The sequence below is a fragment of the Rhinoderma darwinii genome, chromosome 10, assembly GCF_050947455.1.
Source record: "Rhinoderma darwinii isolate aRhiDar2 chromosome 10, aRhiDar2.hap1, whole genome shotgun sequence".
Classification (NCBI taxonomy): Eukaryota; Metazoa; Chordata; class Amphibia; order Anura; family Rhinodermatidae; genus Rhinoderma; species Rhinoderma darwinii.
In genome coordinates, this window is record NC_134696.1 from 46690083 (window position 1) to 46710432 (window position 20350).

The following is a 20350-nucleotide window of genomic DNA, read 5'->3' on the forward strand; positions in this document are numbered from 1 at the left end:
TATTATTACCCCATAACATGCTGCAACATTATTACATGTGACTGTACTAGACGCCTGCGCCTCATGTAGAAATACTGGTGCAGGCAGAAACTGCAGGTCTTCCCCATAGCCACCAATCACATCACTGCTTTTATTTTCTACCCTACACTGGACACATGACAGCAGGAATCTGATTGGCTGCTGTGGATGTCAGTTCTAGGAGCTGCTGGGCTCTATATAGGACCCGGACTCTACTGGGGCAGCTCAGAGATTTCAATGGAAATTTATAAGTTCAATGTTTATGAGTCTGACAACGACAACATTAAGTAACAAGTTCTTTTTTTCTTTATTTCTCAGGTGAAGACAGCTGTGGTAAGTACATCTTATACTTTTTATTTGTTTTTGATATTTTCTATAACATTGTACGTTTTTAAAACAAGTGTATTTCCCCAGGTATAATGGTGCAAACGTACACCAATTGTAAGACCTGTGACGAGGAAAATGTTGTCTGCGCCGGGGGCCATCCAAAAAATCAAGGTATAGTATGAGTTTTATTCATTGGCCAGAGGAACTGGGATTATTGTTAATATAATATGTGTGAATTGTGACTTACCGTTCATGTGTATGGAAAATATATTTGTATTATATATTTATGGTGTTGTCAGAACACCTCTATTATACATGGATGACAGCACTATATAGACGCTGCACACCTCCCCCCGCAGAGGACAAAAAAGTTACATGTAAGCGGCCGCTGACTGGTTACTTACATATAACTATGAGAGCGGGCAGCACTGTAGAGAACGTGAAGTAAGTAAACAGAGGCTGCTGTATTTTGGGAGGTTATTGTGGTTGTCACTATGTACGGGGGGGGGGGGGGGTTGTGACTGACGTTGTCTTTGAGTACCAGCCGACACTTTATGAGGGTCATTGTGACCAGTGCTCTATGGGGACAACTTTGCATAGCGCTATATAAAGGGCACTGTCGCTGGCACTGTTTAGGGAGACACTCACTGTATGTGGGGACATTGTAATGACAATCTTCTCCTGACTGGATGATGAGAGTTGTAGTAAAATACTTTCCTCTCTTCACAGAAAACATGGATAGATGCAGCTGTGTGTGCACCGAGAGTGGATGCTCTGGTAAGTAGCGGCTTTTATTCCTTTATATAAATCCATATATTAAATTAGTAATAAACACCGGACACAAAGCGCTCACTGTCCACTCTGTAAATATGCAGAACACTTCCAATAATCCATAGTTCATGCCGGAAAATCTGATTTACTGAACCAGAAGGAAATTTAGATTCATGTGATTCTGTCCAATGATAATCCTGCAGGAGCCACTAGTATAATAGGAGCGCCATTTGTGGCAGCCTGTGCTTTCTCCATGTGACAGGGGGATACACGTCAACACATGATTATGATATTTATTCTAAAGAAATCTTATAAACTCCTCCACTCATATTTGATATTTTTCTTCTTTTATCAGATTTGAAAACTGGACTTTTCTGCTCTCCATGTAAAGATCAAAAAGCTTACATTGCCGAGACGATAAACTGTGGACGTAAGTAGATGGTATAATAATATCAGTGACTGTGAGTTACAATGTAGTGTACAGCGCAGGGGCCGAGTAGATACATAACTAACACTCTAACACTTTCTTTTTGTCTAGAAATATTTATGCAAGTTACAGAGGACGAAGATCTATATCTAGACTGTAACTTTATGTGGCATGCCAGGCTGCAGGAGCCCTATAAGAATGTGTTCATCATGGTAAATATTTGACATATTTCTAAGGGAATGAGGGTAAAATGGGAGATTTTTGATAAAGTAACCAGGAAAGTGCCTGATATCATTGTACATACGGCCATCAAGTCAAGGCGTTTGTTTCTCCCCCAGTGATAATGACATTGATATAAATAATTGAGACATAGAAGGTTCTAACAATTGTCCATATTATCTTTTCAGCCCGGTGAAAATGAACCAAAAGTCACCGAGGACAGCTTTTTAAGAATCATAGGCGTACAGATGCAAGAGTCCGGTGTTTACCAGTGTACCACCATGCTGCAATCCGGTGTGCCAGTCAGCCACCTTGTGTATAATGTGAGAGGTAAGTGCATATTATCACCGCCACTATGCGGAACTGTAATACATAGACGGCCTACGCTGATATATGAGGGATGGATTTCCCGGTAGGAATATTGGATGTAGCAGTTTGCCACTTGGCTCATCCTTTCATCTCCAGCGCACTGTATTTTGTAGACAGTTTTCTAGTGACGGTGCTGTCCTTTATAATTCTACATTTTTATGGTAAGAGTTTATTATGAACTATAATGAGAACAGATAATTGTGATGTCCTGATATATTATATCTTTATTATTATTTCTGTCTTAACCCCTTCCCGCCGGATCACGTATATATACGTCATTAAAATCGGTGGCTTACCGCATTTTCACGTAAATATACGTCATGGAGATGAAGCTGGCTCAGGAGCTGAGCCAGCGACATCACCACCGGGTGACAGCTGTATGTTACAGCTGGCACCCTAAGGTATCGGCCAGGACCGGAGCTAGCCTCCGATCGGACCGATTAACCCCTCACATGCTGCGTTCAATAGAGATCGCAGCATGTGAGGAGTTTATAGCCACCGGCACCCCAGCAACGTGATCGCTGGGTTGCCGGTGGCTGCAAAGGCGATCGGAGGGCTAATGCTTACCTCCCGATCAGCCTGTAACGGAATCCTCTTATGCCCCGTCGTCGGCGGGGCCCAGGAGGCTTCCGGTAACATCGGCAAGATGGCGCCGGCTCAGCTTCCGGCTCAGAAGCTGAGCCGGCGTCATCAGCAGTGGGTGTCCGCTGTATGTTACAGCGGACACCCCGATCTATCGCCAGGAACCGGAGCTAGCTCCGATTCCTGGCATTAACCCCTTCGATGCAGCGATCCATTGTGATCGCTGCATCCTAGAGGTTTGTAGAAAATCGGCAGCCTTGCCATGCGATGGCAAGGCTGGCGACTGCTACCATGGCAACAGGAGCCCTAACAATGGACTCCTGTCTGCCATTACGTAAGCTGATTAGGCCCCGCCCAGAGGCGGAGCCTGATCGGCTTGCTGTCAGTGAACAACTGACAGTTCCAATACATTGCACTACATAGGTAGTGCAATGTATTAGAACATCAAACAAATAGTTGGACATTCAAGTCCCCTAGTGGGACTAAAGAAAAGTGTAAAAAAAAGTGTAAAAAAAGTAAAAATAAAAGTTGGAAAACATACAATAAAAGTTTCAAATAATAACACAAAACACAATCGCCCTTTTTCCCTTATAAGTCATTTATTATTGAAAAAAATAATAAAGCCATACATATTTGGTATCGCTGCGACCGTAACGACCTGAACTATAAAATTATTATGTTATTTATCCAGCGCAGTGAACGCCGTAAAAAAAAACCTCAAAAACACTGCCATAATTACTGTTTTTTTGGTCACTGTCTTCCAAAAATTGAAATAAAAAGTGATCAAAAAGTCGCATGTATCCAAAAATGGTACCGATAAAATCTATACCTCACCTCGCAAAAAAAAACAAGCCCTCACACAGCTCCATCGATGAGAAAATGTAAAAGTTATGGCTCTCACAACTTGGCGACAGAAAAAATACATTCTCTTTCCAAAAGTAATTTTATTGTGCAAAAAGTTATAAAAAAGTTCTATAAATTTGGTATCGCCGGAATCGTACTGACCCGCAGAATAAAGGTAACATGTAGTTTATAACGTACGGTGAACGGTGTATATAAAAAAAAAAGTGGCACAAGCTAGGCATGACATTTGACACTGAATTGGCATATCTAGGGAAACTATTTAATTTGTACCTTCCGCAGCGCAATCATTTATGGAAAAGATACGTGGGGTGAAAATGCTCACTACACCTCTTAATAAATGCCTTGAGGGGTGCAGTTTCCAAAATGGGGTCACTTCTCAGGGGTTTCTTTTATTATTTCACATCAAAGCCTCTGCAATTGTGAACCAATACTTTATAAGTCGCCAAATTAGGCCTCAATTTTACATGGTACTCTTTCACTCCTGAGCCCTGTCGAATGTCCAGGCAAAAGATTAGGGCCACATGTAGGGTGATTCTAAAACAGGGAAACACCGCATAATAATTGAGAGCTGTCTTGTTATGGTGGCACAAGCTGGGCACCACATATTGGCGTATCTAAGGAAAAATTCCCATTTTCATTCTCCCACATCGTGTGCACACGAATTTCTGCAAAACACCTGTGGGGTTAACATGCTCACTACACCCCTAGGTGAATACCTTGAGGGTGTTGTTTCCAAAATGGGGTCACTTCTGGGGGGGATCCACTGTTTTGGTCCCACATGGACTTTGCAAATGCAACATAGCGACCAGAAACCAAATGCAGCAAAATCTGTACACCAAAAGCAAATGGCGCTCCTTCCCTTCTGAGCCCTGCCGTGTGCCCAAACAGCATTTTACGACCACGTGTGGGGTATTGCCGTACTCCAGAGAAGTTGCTTTACAAGCGTTGGGGTTCTTTTTTTCCTTTATTTGTTGAGAAAATTAAAAATTTGGAGCTAAAGCTACGTCTTATTGAAGAAAAAGGATTTTTTTTATTTTCACTGCCCAATTCTAATAAAATCTATGAAACACCTGTGGGGGCAAAATGCTCACTACACCCCTAGATGGATTCCTCAAGGGGTGTAGTTTTCTCAATGGAGTCACTTTTTTGGTGTTTTCACTGTTTTGGTCCCTCAGGGGCTTTGCAAATGCGACATGGCCGCCGCAAACCATTCCTGCTAAATTTGAGCTCCAAAAGCCAAATGGCGCTCTTTCCCTTCTAAGCTCCGCCGTGTGTCCAAACATCCGTTTATTACCACATGTGAGGTATTGTTTTACTCGGGAGAAATTGCTTTACAAATGTTGTGGTGCTTTTTCTCCTTTAGTCCTCGTGGAAATTAGAAAAAATTAGCTAAACCTACATAATCTTTGAAAGAATGACGATTTTTATTTTCACGGCCTACTTCCAATAATTTCTGCAAAAAACCTGCGGGGTCAAAATGCTCACTATACCCCTAGATAATTTCCTCAAGGGGTGTAGTTTCCAAAATGGGGTCACTTTTGGTGGATTTCCACTGTTTTGGCACCGAAAGAGCCCTTGAAACCTGACATGGAGCCTAAAATATTTTCTAATAAAAAGGAGGCCCAAAATCCACTGGGTGCTCCTTTGCTTCTGAGGCCGGTGCTTCAGTCCATTACCACACTAGGGCCACATGTGGGATATTTCTAAAAACTGCAGAATCTGGGCAATAAATATTGAGTTGCGTTTCTCTGGTAAAAACTTCTGTGTTACAAAAAAAATAGAATAAAAATGAATTTCTGCAAAAAAAAATGAAATTTGAAAATTTCACCTCTACGTTGCTTTAATTCCTGTGAAACGTTTAAAGGGTTAAGAAACTTTCTAAATGCTGTTTTGAATACTTTGAGGGGTGAAGATTTTAAAATGGGGTGACTTTTTGGCGGTTTCTAATATATAAGGCCCTAAAAGCCGCTTCACAACTGAACTGGCCCCTGTAAAAATAGCCTTTTGAAATTTTCTTGAAAATGTGAGAAATTGCTGCTAAAGTTCTAAGCCTTGTGATGTCATAGAACAATAAAAGGATGTTCAAAAAACGATGCCAATCTAAAGTAGACATATGGGGGATGTTAATTAGCAACAATTTTGTGTGGTATAACTGCCTGTCTTACAAGCAGATACATTTACATTTAGAAAAATGCAAATTTTTGCAATTTTTCACCAAATTTTGGTGTTTTTCACTGGTAAATATTGAATTTATCGACCACATTTTTCCACTATCATAAAGTCCAATGTGTCACGAGAAAACAATCTCAGAATCACTTTGATAGGTAAAAGCGTTCCGGAGTTATTACCACATAAAGTGAAATATGTCAGATTTGAAAAAATGGGTCTGGTCCTGAAGGCCAAAATGAGCTTGGTCCTGAAGGGGTTAAAGAGGCTCTGTCACCAGATTTTGCAGCCCCTATCTGCTATTGCAGCAGATAGGCGCTGCAATGTAGATTACAGTAACGTTTTTATTTTTTAAAAACGAGCATTTTTGGCCAAGTTATGACCATTTTTGTATTTATGCAAATGAGGCTTGCAAAAGTCCAAGTGGGCGTGTTTAAAGTAAAAGTCCAACTGGGCGTGTATTATGTGCGTACATCGGGGCGGTTTTACTACTTTTACTAGCTGGGCGTTCTGACGAGAAGTATCATCCACTTCTCTTCATGACCACCCAGCTTCTGGCAGTGCAGACACAGCCGTGTTCTCGAGAGATCACGCTGTGTCGTCACTCACAGGTCCTGCATCGTGTCGGACGAGCGAGGACACATCGGCACCAGAGGCTACAGTTGATTCTGCAGCAGCATCGGCGTTTGCAGGTAAGTCGATGTAGCTACTTACCTGCAAACGCTGATGCTGCTGCAGAATCAACTGTAGCCTCTGGTGCCGATGTGGCCGACACGATGCAGGACCTGGGGCAGGAAGTGAGTGACGTCACAGCGTGATCTCTCGAGAACACGCTGTGTGTCTGCACTGCCAGAAGCTGGGCGTTCTGAAGAGAAGTGGATGAAACTTCTCGTCAGAACGCCCAGCTAGTAAAAGTAGTAAGAACGCCCCGATGTACGCACATAATACACGCCCAGTTGGACTTTTACTTTAAACACGCCCACATGGACTTTTGCAAGCCTCATTTGCATAAATACAAAAATGGTCATAACTTGGCCAAAAATGCTCGTTTTTTAAAAATAAAAACGTTACTGTAATCTACAGTGCAGCGCCGATCTGCTGCAATAGCAGATAGGGGCTGCAAAATCTGGTGACAGAGCCTCTTTAAAATCACCTAAAATGCAATTTCTTTACTCCCTTGATACTGATAAAATTAATTATTTTTTATCTAGTTCTCAGTGGATCAACGAGAACAACGACGGTATACCAGCCTCGTCCCACACTGCCTGACGTGCTTGACATCACAGCGCCTGAGACGGTATTTCAGAAGACATTAAAAATCAACAGTAAAGTCTTCATAGCGATATCTGTACCCACCATCGTTACCATCATGATAATTGCTGGCATAGGGTATGTAAAAAAACAACCATTACTTATGTACATGTAGCTGAGCTGAACAAATCTTGTCAGGTTGTGTACATGAATAATTGATCATGACTGGCCTAAGTAGAGTCCTGTGCTGATTGACCCTGTTAACCTTTTATTCCCCTTTCCCTTCCCATAAAGACACGTGACAACCGAGGTTGGATGTGAAATGGCCACAGCAGCCGTTTATTAATTGACATTATTTTTAATGCAATTTAATCCGAAACATTCGGATAACTCCCTTAGGAATTCGACCAGAGAATTCCTCCTATAATTCCATGACCCAACATGGGTCAGAATCATAAATAACAATCAACATTATTAACACTTAACAGAGCAGGGGAAGTCCTTGAAGCCCTTTTAACACCGGATTTCCTTTAAGTTAGCCATCTGCAAACCACCACCAACTCTTTACCTCCAGCCGTAAACCAGCTCGGAGGCACCGCTCACCTCTGCAGATGGCTCCAACCACCAGAAGACCACTTCAAAGGGAAAAACACCCGATGAAGCCTTCAAGTGATATACCTTCCACCAGAAGACCACTTCAAAGGGATAACACCCGATGAAGCCTTCAAGTGATATACCTTCCACCAGAAGACCACTTCAAAGGGATAACACCCTATGAAGTCTTCAAATGATCTACCGTTTTGGGGGACGCATACCCCCGATGCGACCCCCCCACCATTTTGTACTGACCAACCTCAAAGACTCCCCCCGCCAGCTGCCATGACACCCGGACCTGCTCAAAAGAAATAAAAGAAAACACAAGTTACATAAGCATACCTCAAAAGCACAATAAAATAGACAAACCCACCAACCAATCCAGATCCCCAAAATGACCACCTAATTCAGGGCGGGAGGGTGGGAGCTGATTATTTTACTTGCTGCTCCTCCCGCTGCTTCCGGCTCAATGCCGAAAACAGCGGGAAGAACAGCAACACCCCCGGCTCCTCCCCGCTCCATCTCCTCCCTCTCCCTGCCTCAACTAACCTTCTCTTCCCCTATTGGCTGTCCCTCCTATGGCAGTCATGGAGGCTTCCCGTTAAGCCCTCCGTGCTGCCGTCCAGCCTCTTCTGGAGATGCAGTACTTTTACTACTTAAATATGATGCAGTTCTCAAGATTTAGGTTCTGTACACACTGGTATATGTTTTGTTTTTTTGTTTTTTTAAAACCTACATTGTATGGTATATGAGAGCCAGTAATTGGCTTGTTAGCTTCTGTCCCATCAGATTTCCTTTGCTCCTGACAGGTAGAATAGTATAATCTGCAACACTGTTTTACCCAGTAAAAAAACAGAAACTTGGCAGAACCTATTAAAGTTACTGAAGTCAATGCACTACATAGTGATGAGATGATATTTTCAGGAGACTGATAAGCAGGTGAAGTACAGAGAACACACCAGGGGACATCTGCACACACTCCACCCATGTTCAGGATAGTAGAATTCAGAGTTCACATGTAAATAGCAGATATCGAATAACTGATATTCATTATTCTTCTTTTTAGCATCTACATCTGCTGGATAAAAAGAAAATCAAAAGCACCTGTGGAAGAAGAGCCGGTATAGAGGCGACATGTCAAGTTCCAGCCTTTATCACCATCAGCCTTTGTCATCAAGGCAAAAAAAAAAACTAAAATATCTCCTAAACCTTTACTCAAAAAAATAAAAACAAAAGCTTCTCCAAAGTCTATCTGTGAGGGTCTTCCTTCCCTTTCTTCCCCATCCCCACCCTAATAAAAAAAAAAAAAAATGTGACTGCAGCATTTTCATGATTTCCACTCATACCAATAAGAGCCCATAATGATCAAGATCTATAGAGACCAAGTACTCCTAAGGATAAGGACAAACGGAACTTGCAGCCAGGCGGCCGAAAACAGCTCTGACATGCTGTTTGGTGCGGATCTTAAATTGATTGTTAATGGCCGCTAGGTTTTGCAGGTAAACAGCAGTTTTACCCAAAAGACCACGTGGGCATTGGAGTGGGTTTTTCTCTGGAGGGTTGAGGCAGAATTTGTGATTGGAAGTAATTTCATCGATGTGGTGAAGGTGATGTATAGTTCTCCCACTGCTAGAGTCAGTGTCTGTGGGGACTTATCCCATTCTGTTGAACTCTTTCGAGGAACTCGGCAGGGGTGTCCCCTTTCTCTGCTCTTGTTCGCCATGGTTATTCAACTTTTGGCAATTCTAATAAGAGAGGATGAGTCTATTTCTGGATTCGGTTGTGGAGTGGTGAGGGACAAAATCCTTTTATATGCAAATTATGTTTTATTATGCCTGAACGACGCAGTGAGGTCTGTCCCGAGGGCCATTCAGGTGATAGAATTTGGTTTGTTGTCTGGATTAGCGATTAATTGGGGAAAATTTATTCTGCACCATTGTATGCAATAGATTTAGATTTTTCGGGAAAATTATCTGTCTTGAGTCCCCCACATCACTTTGAATACCTGGAGATTAAGATAGATGGTAATCTGGAAAATCATATCTCTTTAAATGTTATGCCATTAATTTAAAAAACTAGAGCTAAAAACTCCTGTACCACTGAGTGAAACTCTGCAACAGATTTTAAATTCGCAGCAAAAACAACAGCCGCTTGCCTAACATGCGGAATATAAAAACCTTTTGAAAAGCCTTCAATTAGCATTACGGCTTCCTCTGTCCTGTGATACCTGTCCAGCCATGGGCGCATCTTTTTGACGCTCAATGGTGTCCTCCGGCTTACCTGAAGACACGAGTCTGGCAGGTATCTTACCCTTTTTGAAACAGCGCAAGGCCGTATGCGAGCCACCACAGAAGGAACATTCATGCTTAAATTTACATGAGGCAAAAAACCTGCAGTGACCCTCGTTAAAGAGCCAGCACGCTGCGGACTGTACTGAATGTCCCGCATGATTGAAAGGAATTAGATGGCTTTTGAGGCAACATTGGTTGAATCCAAACATCCGTAGCTTTAGAAGACCAGCCGACCTCCGGCCTCAGCGCCAGACGTCGTCTGAATTCGTAATCGTATCTCCACCAAGCGGTTCCAACATGCAATTTATAAGCCGAATATATCGTATCTAAATATGTAAACAACTCAAAACCTTTTTCAGGGTACTTTTTACTACAAACAATTACTAAAATAGCAAAAGCTTGCACCCAATTCCCAAATGTTTTAGCCACTTTAGGCTTTTTATCCTCCGTTTACTCAAACCGTCTCTCCTTATCCACTGTTAATTGTTCCGGTGATAATAATGACCATATATCAACAAATTCAAATTTTTCCACTTTTTCCCTCGTTTCTGAGGATAAATGCGTCCCCAAGGGGGCGACGCCACAAAAATAAGAATCCCGAAATAGTAAACCCGGATTAGTCGGGGGCCGGCTCAGGCTGTGCCATGGGCGCCCCTGGAGAATGCACCGAGGGGCAAGGAACCTCCATTTTAGCCAACATCCATTTTAAAATATCCAACATTTCACCCCCGCCATTCAAGGCGACCTTACTCCAAGCTGGAACGCAGGACAACTCACCAGTCATATGCGTAGAGGGTAGTGCATCAGGAGTCAGCACGGTAGGCAGCGGTTGAACTACGGTAACCGCATCAGCAGGCGCAGATGGATGTCTCTCCTGATCTCGGTTGTGGGACCGCCTGCTCCGCCCATGTCTCCGGCACCTATGCGAACACCTTGTAAAACGACTGTCCTTACTGCTCACAGACGATGACGAGGAATAGTGACCAGACCAGCCCCTGCGGGAACTGCGGGAACGTTTCCTACTGTGCCTGCTCTTTGAACGGCGTCTATAACCGCTCCGGCTTTCCCCGGAAACTGCGCCTCCTATGAGTGTTGTCCAGGCAGCGACTTGACCCAGCCACGGACGGGGAAAGGCTACACCCATTGTGAGGCCCAACTCTCTGGCATGACATACGGGCCTGAGATGCTGTTCAGCAATGAGGACCTGAGCGTCATATGTAGGCGTGCCTGGCACGCAATCAAAAAGCTCATCCAAGCTGTTCAAGTCTTGAGAGCTGAGCTCCTCTTGGGGAGCTAAATCGCTGTCATTCCTCCCCTGTTGAGCTTGCTGCCCAGCTGCATTGACACTAGGGGCAGTGGTGCTGCGTTCATGGTGGAGGAGGTGCTGGTTTGGCCACCCCACGGCCAAACCACCTAGCCAAACGACTGGGTAGCTTGGAGACTGGCCGTTCTGCAGCAGCCTCCAGACCAACCCCACTATCTACCATGTGCAGACTAGCAGCAAGGGAAGTCGCCCTAGCAATCCCCTGCTGGCCCGCACGCTGCTCTGCTGCTAATGCAGAGTGGTCACGTGTCGCGGCACTCCCAGCCGCTGGAGCTGTATTAGGCAGCGCCCGGGGGTTTCTAGCTGGAGCTCTGCCTCTCTGACAAGGCAGAGCCGGAGAGGGACTCAGGCGAGAGGTGGGACGGCAGCGCCGCGCAGGCCACGCCTGCCTTACTGCTGCACGCCCAGCCACATCAGACGGCTGATCAGGGGGAGAACTGGGCAGAGAGGAGAGCCATAAAGCTCCCTCTCTCTCTCTCTCTCTCTCTCTCTCTCAATCTTCTCTTTCAGGAGCGCCATTAATGCTGCGTCTGCCATGCTTACTACACTACCAGGTTAGTAGGACATTCTCTTAGGGTTCCTTCCAAGGTCCAGGGGGAGTCCAAGAGGAAGTAATCCCCCCGTGTAACGTTATTTATATGGGTGGGAGGGGCCCACCCAGGAAGCTGACAGAAACTCCACCCTACCTAAGGGAAAAAACTGCTAGGTAAATCCCTTAAGGGGACATACCCTATAGTCACCAGCTCCCAAGCCTAAACAGCATGGGGGCAGTGAGAAGATAAGAGCTAAAAAGCAGAACCAACTATGTAAATAGGAGGAACTTTGGGGTGTCTGGAATTTATGTAAAGTGTAGGGGTTTTTTGGTTGTTTTTCTTTGTTGTTCCTTGGATCTGGCGGGTGGGTGGGGTGGGTTGGGAATCTGTAGGGTATTGTGTGGAGTATTATTTTGTATTACTCTCCAATGTGTTTGTATCACAATAATTTACCGAATAAAATATAAAAAAACAAAAACCAATCAATAGTAAAACTGCGCCCAACAACATGTCGGGATTCTTAGGTCAAGATAACACACTGTTTGGATGTAGGTTTTGTGGCAGTTTTTGGCTTCGTTTCTTGAGTCAAACACCGTAGTGAATATATGGAGTGCCTGCCGGCAAACAGAGCCCTTGTTTCCCAACTACCAAAATTAAAATAACAAGTTTTATTTGGTATAGACGACCATAGACAGACTACATGAAGGTTAAAATTCCTGGTCCATTGCTGATTAGGATCAGCATAGTGCAATGTGTAGACACTCGAAAAAAGCAAGGTGCTAGCAACTGCAGTCCGCAACACCACGCTGTATGTTAAATTTCTAGAGGATCAGCAAGACCAGAGATTAAAATTCAAAAAAGCCCCCCCAGCGTGGTGTTGCGGACTGCAGTCGCTAGCACCTTGTTTTTTCGAGTGTCTACACATTGCACTATGCTGATCCTAATCAGCAATGGACCAGGAATTTTAACCTTCATGTAGTCTGTCTATGGTCGTCTATACCAAATAAAACTTGTTATTTTAATTTTGGTAGTTGGGAAACAAGGGCTCTGTTTGCCGGCAGGCACTCCATATATTCTGTATCTCTTGCGCCCAGCAACTATTGGGGTCCATCCCTTAGTAATTGCTTAAACACCGTAGTGGACACAAAAGAAAGGAGATGCTGATATCAGTCTTTTCTTTATACCTTAACTTCTTTTTGAATGCACTTTTGGCTTTGGCTCAAGAAACAGAGCAAAACACTGCACCAAAAACTGCATCAAAACTGTGTGTGTGATCCTGACTTCACAAAGCAAATTTCATTGCCATTTAGACTGGAAGTCTCTTTCGCTGTCGAATCGGCCTAAAAATCCATATCAAAATCCACCATGAAAGTTACATATGTTACATGCGGATTTCGTTGTTAATTTTGGGGCAGAATTTACTAATCTTGCAATGAATGAAATCCATGGTGAAAAACGCAGCATTTCCGCAACAAATAAGGCATGCTGCAGATTTAAGAATCCACAGCCAGCCTAGAATTTGCTGCATATTTTTTACACTGATTTAATGTAGTTTGTTCAGTAGCGTAGCTATAGGGGTCACAGCGGTCGCAGTTACGACAGGTCCCCTAAGCCTGGGGGCCCACAGTGCCCCCACTGCCACACAGCACGATTGAATAAATTCTCCGGTGCTTCCTGGTTACGGGCCAGTCTCCTTGACGTCACGGACACATGGTACACTCAGTGCACCATGTGACCGTGATGTCACGTGAGGGTAGATCCAGCCAGCGTGGAAGAGCCGGCGCGGAATTTGGGGTATTATACTGTATGGGGGCTGATATGGGGGGGCATTATACTGTATGGGGAGCTGATATGGGGGGCATTATACTGTATGGGGAGCTGATATGGGGGCATTATACTGTATGGGGCTGATATGGGGGGCATTATACTGTATGGGGGCTGATATGGGGGGCTATGGGCAGCTGATATGAGGGCATTATACTGTATGGGGGCTGATATGGGGGCATTATACTGTATGGGGCCTAATATGGGGGTGCATTATACTGTACGGGGGCTGATACGGGGGGCATTATACTGTATGCGGAGCTGATATGGAGGGCCATTATACTGTATGGGGAGCTGATATGGGGGCATTATACTGTATATGGAGCTGATAAGGGGGGCATTATACTATGGGGAGCTGATATGGGGGTCATTAACCCCTTAAGGACACAGCCTGTTTTGGCCTTCAGGACACAGGCAATTTTTTCAAATCTGACATGTTTCACTTTATGTGGTAATAACTTCGGAATGCTTTTACCTATCCAAGCGATTCTGAGATTGATTTCTCGTGACACAGTACAGATTTTGCTGGATTGGTTTCTGGGCGCTATGTCGCATTTGCAAAGTCCCTGTGGGACCAAAACAGTGGATCCACCCCAGAAGTGACCCCATTTTGGAAACTACACTCCTCAAGGTATTCTCCTAGGGGTATAGTGAGCATATTAACCCCACAGGTGATTGGCAGAAATTGGTGTGCACTCGATGTTGCAGAGTGAAAATTGGATTTTTTCCATAGATATGCCGATGTGGTGCCCAGCTTATGCCATCATAACAAGACAGCTCTCTAATTATTATGCTGTGTTTCGCGGTTTTAGAAGCACCCTACACGTGGCCCTAATCTGTTGCCTGGACATTCGACCAGGCTCAGGAGTGAAAGTGTACCATGAAAAAAATTAAGGCCTAATTTGGCAATTTACGAAGTATTGGATCACAATTGCAGGGCTCTGATGTGAAATAATAAAAGAAACTGCTGAGAAGTGACCCCATTTTGGAAACTGCACTCCTCAAGGCATTTATTAAGGGGTGTAGTGATTCATTTTCACCCCACAGGCCTTTTCCATGAATGATTGCCTTGCCTTGCGGAAGGTGCAAAGTAAAAATTTAAATTTTTCCCTAGATATGCCATTTTAGCGGGAAATATGTTGTGCCCAGCTTATGCCACTGGAGACACACACCCCAAAAATTGTTAAAAGGGTTCTCCCAGGTATGGCGATGCCATTTATGTGGAAGTAAACTGCTGTTTGGGCACACTGTAGGGTTCAGAAGGGAGGTAGCGCCATTTGGCTTTTGGAGCATTGATTTTGCTTGGTAGTAGTTTTGTTTGGAGTCTTACTGGTGTTTCAGTTTATAATGTGGGGGTACATGTAAGCCGGGTGGAGTATATAAGGGGCATAGTCAGGTGGTATAATAATGGGGTAAAAGAAAACAATAAAATAATCTATAGATATTTGTTACGCTGTGAAGCAATCCTTTCTGCACAGGCCGGTGTCGCACTAATAAATGGTCCTTACTTATTCCCCTTTTGGTCTACACTCGGCATCTTTGCAGTTTGAGGAATTTTGCTGGGAAGTGTTGTCCTGGTACAATACGGGCACCCTCACTTCCAGCAGATATGTTTGGGCCCTCCCCTTCCTGGTTCCCTAATTTTAGGGGCCTTGATAATTCACCACTTGAAACAGAAGAAATGTTCCACTCGGGCCGGCACAACTGCATATTTTTTCTTTCCTGACTTATTGGAGCCTTTACTAATTTTATTTTTTCATAGACGTAGTGGTATGAGGGCTGTTTTTTTTTGCGGGACGAGCTGTAGTTTTTATTGGTACCATTTTGGGGTACATACGACTTTTTGATCACTTGTTATCCTTTTTTTTTTGGGAGGCAAGGTGACCAAAAAACAGCAATTCTGGCATATTTTTTTAGTTCTTTTTATACAGCGTTCACCACGCATTATAAATTACATGTTACCTTTATTCTGTGATTCCGGTGATACCTAATTTATAGCTTTTTTATGTTTAACAACTTTTTGCACAATAAAATAACTTTTGTAAAGAGAATGGATTTTTTTCTGTCGCCAAGTTGTGAGAGCCATAACGGTTTTAATTTTTTAGTCGACGAAGCTGTATGAGGGCTTGTTTTTAGCGAGACGAGTTATAGTTTTTATAGGTACCATTTTTGGGCACATGCGACTTTTTTGATCACTTTTTATTTAAATTTTTGGAAGACAAAGTGACCAAAAAATAGCAATTATTTCAGTATTTTTTAGAGTTTTCTTTACGGCGTTCACTGTGCAGAATAAATAGCATAATATTTTTATAGTTCAGGTCGTTACGGTCGCAGCGATACCAAATATGTATGGCTTTATTATTTTTTTCAATAATAAATGACTTGATAAGGGAAAAAGGGAGATTTGTGTTTTATTTTATTACTTGAAATATTTATTGTATTTTTTACAACTTTTATTTTTACATTTTTTACTTTTTTTTTACACTTTTCTTTAGTCCCACTAGAGGACTTGAAGCTCCGACTGTTTGTTTGATGTTATAATACATTGCACTACCTATGTAGTGCAATGTATTAGAACTGTCAGTTGTTCACTGACAGCAAGCCGATCAGGCTCCGCCTCCGGACGGGGCCTAATCAGCTTCCGTAATGGCAGATAGGAAGCTATTGTAGGCCTCCTGTTGCCATGGTAGCAGTCGCCAGCCTTGCCATCGCATGGTAAGTTGCCGATTTCATACAAACCACTTTGATGCAGCGATTGCATTGGATCGCTGCATTGAAGGGGTTAATGGCAGGAATTGGAGCTAGCTCAGGTTCCTGCCTTTACAGTGGGATGTCCGCTGTAACATACAGCGGACACCCACTGCTGATGACGCCGGCTCAGCTTCTCAGCTGGAAGCTGAGCCGGCGCCATCTTGCCGATGGCACCAGAAGCCTTTTGGGCCCCGCTGACGACAGGGCATAGGAGGATTCAGTTACTGGCAGACCGGGAGGTAAGTATTAGGCCTCCGATCGCCTTTGTAGCCACCGGCAACCCAGCGATCACGTTGCTGGGGTGCCGGTGGCTATAAACTCCTCACATGCTGCGATCTCTATTGAACGCAGCATGTGAGGGGTTAATCGGTCGGATCGGAGGCTAGCTCCGGTCCTGTCCGATACCTCAGGATGCCAGCTGTAACATACAGCTGTCACCCGGCGGTGATGTCGCTGGCTCAGCTCCTGAGCCAGCTCCATCTCTTTCACGTACAGTTACGTGGAATTGCGGGAAAACATCAGCTCCCATCATGTAACTGTACGTGAAATTGCGGGAAGGGGTTATCCACGGACGTAATCCTTGTCTGAAGAAGGTCGAATGTATAGACTGAAACGTTAAATCTATTTTTGGATTACTACTTCTCACTATATATGTGAAATAAAATATCACTTATTGCATAATACCTTGGAGTGTTGAGTTCCCATTTTTTATTACTCATCTAAAACAATAATGCACTTTACCCCAGCTACAGCACACCGGAAAACCAGAAAAGTAATGCTCTGTTCACACTGAATCTGCAGTATATGCTGGACGTATAGTCCAGACGTATGCCACTGTATACCATACAGTGGCGTATGTCTAACATTGACTAACATTGTATAACAATAGAATTGTAAAAAGGTATGCCTATGCATACCGGCTAGATGCATGCCACAAGGACACTATTTTGGCATATGTTCTGTCCATTATAGGTTATGGATACGGTTGACATATATTTCCTGGCATATTCACCGAACTTACACACGAAATGCCGTGTGAACAACTTAACTTAAACTTCCTATATCTTGTATACAGCAAAAAGGTCCTGACACAATAGAACTTTCATGTTTGCCTAACCCCTGTGTATAGCACACAAGATCTCTTGGGAAATATTAAATGAACACTAACTTTTCAAGCAACTTGTGTTAATCTAATAATATGCCTTATATAGATCAACTGTGTAGTTTACTTACTGTTAAAATGTTGTTGTTTTATCAATGCAAATTCTGTGTGAATTTACAACCACTAGATATTTCCCTTTTTGTAATCTGCTGTCCACCCTCTGTTGTCAAGCATTGTCCATCCCTGGTTACAGAGCAGAATTGACGGTGGGAGGGGGGGGGGTGTTAATTCACTGCCTGCCTATACAAGTCTATGGAGAGGGGAGGGGGGAGCAGAGAGAGAGAGTGTGAGTTAGACACAGACATGCTGCCATTACAAGTCTATAGAGAGGGGAACAGGAGGAGGGAGCAGAGTGAAAAGGACATGGACAAATGCTGCAGCTTCCTGGTAAGTCATATCCCACACCAGTGCTGGATTCTCAGCTACAATGCTCATTAGTGCTGTATAATCTCCTTCATGCTGATGCGGCATTCTGTATTTCTCTCATAGATATATACTGTATGTATATATATATATATATATATATATATATATATATATATATATATATATATATATATATATATATGTAGTGTAAAGAAGAAATTATAGCAGTGAGACTACTGAGATTTAGATATAGAGCCTGCAGAGGGAAAAACTGCTAAAAAAAATCCAGACTACAAATCATATAATGCCAGAAATAGTGTTATTCCTTCTGAAAAGTCACCTGAAAAGTTAGGCATCCATTAAATCTCACTCTTTGTATAGTACACAGAATCTGCATTAGAGTTTCTAACATGCACCGCTTTCCATTCTCAATCATTTAGTACATAAAATCAGGCACAAACTCACTTGCACAACCCTGCACAGGCCCCTACCTGACGAGGCCCCTGCACCACATAGGAACATCGCTAATCTGTGTTAGTTCACTACTTACTGGAACTGCTCCAGTGGCTGCGCGTTCTCCTGACTTGTTGGATTCATAAGAAGAAATTGTGAGCTCTGAAGATGGGGCAGTGATATACTGTATAAGACGAGGATCTTTAATTAGCCCCAGATGAAATCTAAATTGCCAAATGGAGGGTGACTCACTATTAGCCTCACGATGGTTGTGTGTGGAAGTGACACTGGTGATTTCAATATCCCAAGATATTTTTTTTAAATAAATTACATTACCAACATTTTGCATTATCCTCCCTCATTGTTTAATGTTCACTTCCCCCTCCTTATACGTATAACTAAATATAAGGATGTGAAGTGTTGGGGGGGTAATGGCCCACTGGGTTTTGAGGCCCAGTCTCCGGAGTGACCAATGCGCCACCAAAACCTGCCACCGAAGAGTTGCATCCCCTTCACTGCAGCACCAACACACTTTTCCATGCCGCTGTATGGGATACTGAAGCGCAGTCCCAATCACTTGAGTGAATCTTCTACTGCTCCCTGGTGCTGCTGATCATTGGAGGTCCCAGGGTTGGGACACCCACAGAATACACATTGAAGGAAAGGCCATTAATGTAAAATTCCAGAAAACTCCTTAATCCACAATACCCTCAGGCACTGCCCTACTAATTGACTATTTTGCATTTGATTTAAGGTGGTCTTAGCATCCGTCCTCGGCCAAAACTTCTATAAGGCCATAATGATAGTCACCAAAAGTGATAATGTAGAAAGCCTACTTCAAGAAATCTCTCTCTTAAAATATGTTTCTATTTTACTAATATTGTGCTTATATATTTTCTTATACAGGACCGTGCCTATTTCATCATGGAGTATCTGTCCGGCGGCAACCTGGGGCCACTCATTAAAATGTGCGGCAGCCTGAACATCGACAATGTGCAGTGGGTAATCATGGAATAGACGGCAAAATATAGAAAAGAAAATGGCCTACAGGTTTGGGGGTAAAGAGGTTAGTGATAATATACCTGTAATGCACCTGGTAGACTACAGTGATTGAGAGGTTAATACCGATTATCTGTAATTGTCTCGGGTGCTGAAAGGGATAATATTAATAATTAGAAACTGTGGTCTAGAGTGGTTATGAGATAATCTGTAATATACCTGGAGGTCTGATGTGGTTCAGTAATGAACACCTAATATTATATAATGAAATAGTCGTTTATGTAGAGTTTAGGAAGGGGTTAATGGTGGTGGTCTTAGGCAGAAGAATGAACCTAGGCCTTAGAACCTAGGCCATATCTCCAAAACTATACCTGTTGATATAAAACTCTCATAGTGTCCCTATAACAGAGAGTGCCCCAAAAATAATAAGGCCAAAAACATAGTCCTCCCTGAAATAGCACCATACTGATAGTGTCCCAAAATGAATAGCGCCATAGAAATAGTGCCCCCAGATTTTGCAGCATTGTCCATGTGAAGACATTATTTTGAATAGTCTGTATTGTTCTGTTTTGAGCAGCACTAATTGTTCTATACATATAGTGCCCCCAAAATAAAAGTACCACAGCAATAGTGCCCCCAACTAACGTGCCAGCCACATAGTGCTCCCCAAATAATAGTGCCAGTCAAGAGTTCATTACAAATAGGAGAGCCAGTGCAATAGAAGTGCCTGTCAAACAATGCAGCCGAAAATAGTTGCAGTCACACAGTTCCCCACAAATATGGTACCGTACTCATAGCGCCCCCAGAAAGATAATTATTTAATTACTAATCTGTATCGTGAACTGCAACCGGTTGTAGAGAATGCAATTATGTCAGTTTATCGTGCCGGCCTTAGGTTACGTGATGCCCCGTGCAGGATTATTTTTGTCAATGAGTCAAGGCACACAATTTAGTTAACATTGGCGCAGTATTTTGCATTAAGTATCATTTAAACATTATGTCCCCGTACTAATTATTATAGGAGAACACTGGGGCAGACAGTATTTTTTTTTCTTTTCT

The 20350-nt window shown here is 43.2% G+C and overlaps 1 protein-coding gene across 3 annotated transcripts; it reads left to right on the forward strand.

Moving 5' to 3' along the window:
- Window positions 1-411: 411 nt before the first annotated feature.
- LOC142661426 (izumo sperm-egg fusion protein 1-like) lies at window positions 412-8874 on the forward strand. Of its 3 annotated transcripts, none has more exons than XM_075838820.1 (7): window positions 412-516; window positions 1075-1122; window positions 1472-1546; window positions 1655-1755; window positions 1951-2092; window positions 6955-7132; window positions 8655-8874. In XM_075838820.1, the coding sequence occupies exons 1-7, from the start codon at window positions 438-440 to the stop codon at window positions 8713-8715; spliced, it is 684 nt and encodes a 227-aa protein (XP_075694935.1). In that variant the 5' UTR covers window positions 412-437; the 3' UTR covers window positions 8716-8874. The 3 variants fall into 3 exon arrangements, with proteins under 3 accessions (XP_075694935.1, XP_075694937.1, XP_075694936.1); XM_075838822.1 differs by lacking the exon at window positions 412-516 and adding an exon at window positions 771-789; XM_075838821.1 differs by lacking the exon at window positions 412-516 and adding an exon at window positions 927-994.
- Window positions 8875-20350: the final 11476 nt, after the last annotated feature.

Bases quoted from the DNA above. Each gene is read 5' to 3' on its own strand.
- LOC142661426 (XM_075838820.1), top strand. From the start codon at position 438: ATGGTGCAAACGTACACCAATTGTAAGACCTGTGACGAGGAAAATGTT. The intron at 517-1,074 runs GTATAGTATGAG...CTCTCTTCACAG, and splicing joins GGGCCATCCAAAAAATCAAG to AAAACATGGATAGATGCAGC. The intron at 1,756-1,950 runs GTAAATATTTGA...TTATCTTTTCAG, and splicing joins ATAAGAATGTGTTCATCATG to CCCGGTGAAAATGAACCAAA.